The sequence below is a fragment of the Gymnoscopelus microlampas genome (assembly GCF_963454915.1).
Source record: "Gymnoscopelus microlampas genome assembly, chromosome: 11".
Taxonomy (NCBI): Eukaryota; Metazoa; Chordata; class Actinopteri; order Myctophiformes; family Myctophidae; genus Gymnoscopelus; species Gymnoscopelus microlampas.
The window spans coordinates 14,045,814-14,052,129 of NC_139948.1; the positions used below are offsets into that span (position 1 = coordinate 14,045,814).

Genomic DNA, 6,316 nt, shown 5'->3' on the forward strand with positions numbered 1-6,316 from the left:
TGTGATAACAAGGAGATATGTATGTAATCAGTATGCAAAATATATTTGAGGTTGGAGATCTGTTATTTTTGTCAAATGTTCTGCTATGTTCCCCTATTTTTCTTGAATGTTCACCTACTATGACATGCCCAGAACATGGATACTATGGTTCATGTGGTTCACAGGAAAAATACATTGTTAGTTGTGAAAAGGAACTAATGGCTAAATATATTACTTGTTGCGTTACTTTATTCCACTTCACTGTAGTGACAGTGACGGCTAATGAATGTACTGTACTGTACTGTATCTAATAACTTATTTAATCACAGTACCAGCTCAAGTCATCAGGATGGGAGTTGCATTGGTCTTAATGGAACAAATAGCTATTTAAAATCTAAAATGGGCTGAACTTGGTAAACTAAACCCCGGTGCAGAGGTTGCGCACACACGCACGCACGCACGCACGCACGCACGCACGCACGCACGCACACACACACACACACACACACACACACACACACACACACACACACACACACACACACACACACACACACACACACACACACACACACACACACACACACACACACACACACACACAAAAATGGAATTAAATATGAAAAATGTGATTACAGTGTTTACAGTGTTTATCACATTTTGGCACAAAAGTCCCCATGTCTGTTAACATCTTTATGCAAAGCTTGACTCCCATGCAAAACACCCTCCCTGTACGAATGACCGCCTTCAAGCAGAGCCTTAAAAGTACTGCAAACCTTATGTGCAAACCACAGTTCAAAACTTATGTAAGAAGAGAGATGTACATTTATGTTCCCAGCTTTATTCAGACCCTGCTCGAGTCATCAGTTAATTTAAGTAGCACTAAATAAAAACTAATAGTAAGATCCACTGCATTCTGCATAATAAAACATAAAATCTAGGACAAATTATTTGTGGCATTAAGCTAGAGAGTCTTAATGAGCGAGTCACCATGAGGTGAAGTTCCCTTTGGTTTAACATCTAATGCAAACTGCAATAAAAGCTTTGTAGACAGCATAGCAACATCCTCTGTGTTGATTCAGGTACATTTTACTAGTTAAATGATCACTGAGGATTTTGCCCTACAGATCAAGGGACAATAGCCACATTTGGTGTCCAGAGCAACCGTACAGTATTGTAACACCAAGCACAACGACTAACCTGCACTTATACTGTTTGTTAACCCATTAAGACCTGAGGCCTTCTAAATCGGTAGTTCTCACACTTTCAAGATTTTTCTAAGTTGACAAAAAATATAAATGTATGTTTTTATATTTGAAATATATCTTTTTAGGTTTGGGTCCCAGACTCCCAAGAGTCCGTTCCTAGAAATGCAGTGGAGTCAAACTTACAATATTTGTATTGAAAATGAAAGTAATCAGATTGCAAAAATATATTAAATGCTCAGTCACAAACACCCAACCATATCAGTCTGTTTCACCATGTAATCAAAAAACTCAAGCAAATGCACTTAGTTACTGTCCACCACTGTAAGGCAACAGAGATTCTACTCACCTCTCGTCAGTAACGTTAGCAGAGTTGCTACACGGAGTAGTTGGCAGACAGCCATCATGTGTGTGTGTGTGAGTCTGTCACTGAAGTCATACTTTAAAACAACTTATCTACTCCTCCCTCTACCAAACACACCTGCAGCAGGTGTCACCTCACCCGCCCCTCCCGGTCTGTCCCTCCCTACACCGCTTCAGTGCCTCTCTAAGCCAAAGGAGTACGACCCTTTGACCTAAGATATAGTAGTCAAGCAACAGCAAATAAAACTTGTTTTTTGCAATGCTGGTATGACTATATTTTGCTGCCTTGTGGAGTCAGTATGTTGTATTCTGCTGGATGGGAAACCATGACTGTGTCTTGTTAGCCGGACACCAAGATCTGACCTAGATGATGACTGAAGAATATAATAAGAGTACACACACTTGATGATCCATAATCAAAAACACATCCAGAAGGCAGGAGCAAGTCTGCTCTGTGTCCTCATTTCACCTGGTAGATCAAAATGAGGTGGTCGTCCAATGTCCACCCCCGGCATATTGGGTCAATGAACCATTCTCAAACAAACGTTTTTCCCTTTTCGCCTTACTAAATAGCTGTGCTGTCATTCATCATTTGGTCATTGCACTTAGAACACGAGTGGAACTGGACTAAAGTGCTAATAAATGTCACTCTGCAGCATTTCTGTCTAATTGTGCAGGACCTTAGATTAGGTTTGGTCTTCATTGTTTCCTCCACCAAGAAGTCAGCCTGCTGTCCACATCTCACATTAAAGATGACTTCATAATTACTGTTCAGTCAGATTGAACCAATATTTTATAATAGAATGAGAATACAAGTGTGGATATTTTATCTTGGCGTTCAGGCTCTACTACATTTTTCTCCCTGCTCAGCACAATTAGACAACCATCATTAACCATTAAGAGCAGGGAGATAGATATACAATAACAACCCCCCCATGGGGGACAGAAGTAATAGCAGAGCCCACTGGTGGTGCTGGGGTGGCGGTGGGAGCGAACAGTCGCATAACAACAAACAAGGGACACATACGCAGAAGGAACGCAGATTTAGGTGAGCTTAAATAATCCGCCCAATTGGACAGCTGATTGCCACGTCAGTGTATTACGTATGGGTCTGGCTTAACACTGTATACACCCACATACTGTAGTAATGTGCATGCGTGTAACCTCTCGAGTGTATACTGCCTGAACTAACCTCGCAAGCTACGTATCATATTAGTTTTGGTCTTCATTGTTTCCTCCTCCACAAAGTCAACCTACTGTCCACATATCACATTCACTTCATAATTACTGTTATCTCTTTTATTCATCCCTGATGTTCAATAATAATAATAATAAAAGGTTATTTCAGCAAGAAATGTTTTCTTATCTTAAGGCAGGGTAAGTAACATTTGTGGGTTAAAACTAAAAGTTTCTTTAAAACAAACTTAAAGCTCTATATTCTGATAGTAATCATTGCTATAACGTGGTTGTTCAGTAAAAGAGGTCACCATGTCTCTCCAGCAACAGAAAATACATTTTCAGGTGCGGGTTGCCAAATTCAGCCATAGAGTAGCCATTTATCAGCTTAAATTGCTCATTTCTTTGTGTCATCACTTCCAATTTCACTTGTTATCCTGTGTCCTGTATGATTTCTCTCCCCTGATTGGATAAAATTGGTATCCTGACCTGAATATGTATTTTCAGTTTAATAAAGAGCTGGAGAGACAGGAAGAACCCTGTTTCTGTACAAACACTATAGCAGGGGTCTTTTACATTTTTCAGACCAAGGACCCCTTAGCTGAGAGAGAGATGAAGCAGGGACCCCCACTACATATTGTGTTGCAGATTGAACTTTTTCATAGATTTCATAGATTTCATAGATAGCTTCATAGACTTGTTTGACAGCACTATCATCAGTGTTGTGTAAATTAATGTGTTTGTATTTTTGTTTACACATTATCGTATCTATCAATATGTTGGATTCAGGTTCATGTGTATTTTCAGACACTTAACCACTCAATACTTAGTAAACTTGACCTTTGGCTCTGTACTTGGTCTGCTCTATGCTAAATCAACAAAAATAGCTGACAATGCGTCGCAGAGCAACGTATTGTCTGTCATATTGGACTGTCTGTCATATAGTTGTCGGGCAGGAACCTTGTATCTCCCTATTTCAACGTATTGTTTCTTTGTAAATTAATGCCTTAGTTCATCATACAAGAGGTACAAAGGTAGTGAAAATAGCAGATCTACAAGCTCACAATGCGTCACAAGATCTTGTAGATCGGCTATTTTCACTCATTTAAAATGTTTTATATATATAATACATATATTTTATATATATATGTATATATACACACACATATATATATACACACACACACACACACACACACACACACACACACACACACACACACACACACACACACACACACACGGCAGGTCATACTGTGAGTATTTATAATTCGCACAATGGTTACATATCTATTTCCTTATGAGAATACCTTGTAGGTTTCGGGAAATGTGTCCCACACAAGTGTCACATGGATCAAATGTGGGAGGGGCAAAACATAGTTTCTTTGGAAAGTTTTGAGTCATGCTTTTTCTAATCTTATTTCTTAATCACATGCATCACTGTTAAGCACGCCACACCAACACTTCACTGCTTGTAAATGGTAAATGGTAAATAGTGGGGGGACACAGTGTCCTTTAATTAAACAGGCACCGGTGCCACTGGTGGAGCTGAGCTATGGGAACAACACTAATCATTGTGAAAACACAATGGGAGATTCCATGCCTAAATAAGAAAAAAAAGAGAAAATGTAGACATTGTCAATCCTGTTTCCAATGTGTGCTTTCTAAAGATAGGCTTTTGGATAGAATGTATTGTTGCGGTGTTGTGGACCAACTGGATGTATCAGTTTGTTTTTAGAGTCACTGGAACAGGAATGTCCCTTCAAAATAACTGCACAATAATAGTGGAGTGCTGTGTCACTCTGACACATTCTAATAAAGACTTGTTTGGTGTAGCAATATGATGCGGATTAACTGCTGAATAAAACGCTATACCGCACATTGAGAGCTCCATTTCTACCAAGCATCAGCCACATGGGGCTGAGATACAGTAAGGGGTAAAGAAACATGTATTCCTGATTTGCTGTTCTCAGTCAGAGAAAACACAGGAAATGGAGAACTTTGCCATTTAAATGTCTGTTGACACTTCCTGGGGTTGCTTCGGTACCAATGAATGGAAGAGTAAAGCCTGATACATACGATGGTTTTGCGCGCCAATATAAAAGCTTGCGATATGTCGCTTCACGATGCATTGTAAGCTTGCCTTGAATATCAGCTATTTTCACTATTATTGAACATTTATAAAATCGTGAAATTCTTAGATTATTTTTAAATGGTCACAAAAATTATGACATGTCAAAAATAGGGACACCAGGGTTAAAGGGCAAGACCACTTTGGTGGAGGTTTGGGTTGTGTAGGTACCTTGCCATGATGTAACTCCAAAGGTGGACAAGAAATCAAAAATAATTGATTGATTGATTGATTGATTAGAAATTGATAAATCAAAATATGCTCCTCATTGACTTACACTGTACAGTCAGTGAAACAGCTCTCAAAGTCATTATTTTAGCCCGTAGACGAACACAAAGATGATTCAGAAAATATAGAACATCACCAAACCCAGTACTATTTTTTTTTTTAAATTTTATTTAAATCTCAACTTCCTGTTGATTTTACAATTCAAGAGCCGGATCCGCGGATCCAGTCCGGGTTTTCTTCCTAATAAAAATAGCGAAATCAACAGGAAGTTAACATTTTTATATAAATAAACAACAGTACTGGCTTTGATGATGTTCTATATCGTCTTAATCAACTTTGTTTACGTTCGTTTACGAGTAAGTCAATGAGGAGTATAATATTGAATGATCAATTTCTAATCAATGGAGCAATTATTTTGTATTTCTTTTCCACTTTTGGAGTTACATCATGGCAAGGTAACTCCACAACCCAAACCTCTACCAAAGTGGTATTGCCCTTTAAAATGATTGAAAGTCAAGTGGCTAACACAATGTTTTGGGGGGTATTATTTTTACTGTAGCATTTAGAACGCTGTAAGGGTGAGGACAACTGGCGGGAGGCCATAGACTCTGTTAAGCACATTTTCACCTGTAACAGATTAAGGGAAACAGTTTAAAATTCTTCACAGACTGCTCATCATACCTGTGATTCTAAACAAAACAGATCACACAATATCGCCTCTGTGTACTAAATGCCATACAGATCTTGGTACCTATTATCCAGGTACTGGTGTTATGTGGCACGTAATCTCTCAAGACATTTATTTAGGTCAACATAAAGCAGGATCTGGGAGTCTTTATCTTGGGCCTCCCCTCACAAGAGCTCACACTTCATGTGTTACTTGATAAGTTAGTTGATAAGTTCCTACTCCTCGCCTGAAATGTTATTTTAATTAATTGGATTAAAGACAACCCTCCTACTTTTGCACTTTGTTATAAAAAGATATTTAGCGTTCTCCCCCATGAGAGAATGAGTGCAGTACTTAAAAGACAATGAAAGATCTTTCCTTAATCTCTGGGTCCCACATTTAAGCCAGGTTTATACGGTGGTGTCGGGATGCATTGTGAGCTTGTAGATTGGCTGTCTTCTTTGCTATTTTTGAAATAGTTGTTAAGTGTTTAAATTTTAAAGAAAAGGAAGAAATACAAGCAACTGTCAGTACACAATAAAACCTTAATACAGCATTTTGAGCATT

General features: G+C 38.6%; 1 protein-coding gene across 2 annotated transcripts in view; it reads right to left on the minus strand.

Moving 5' to 3' along the window:
• LOC311054966 (transmembrane protease serine 9) overlaps positions 1–1,613 on the minus strand; it is a 37,510-nt gene extending 35,897 nt beyond the window's left edge. For both annotated transcript variants that reach the window (XR_014601741.1, XM_084071014.1), the window contains exon 1: positions 1,534–1,613. Coding sequence is in view for 1 of the 2 variants with exons in the window: in XM_084071014.1 (XP_083927140.1) it covers positions 1,534–1,591 (58 nt within the window). In the remaining variant the exon portion in view is untranslated. The remainder of the gene's footprint in view (positions 1–1,533) is intronic.
• Positions 1,614–6,316: the final 4,703 nt, after the last annotated feature.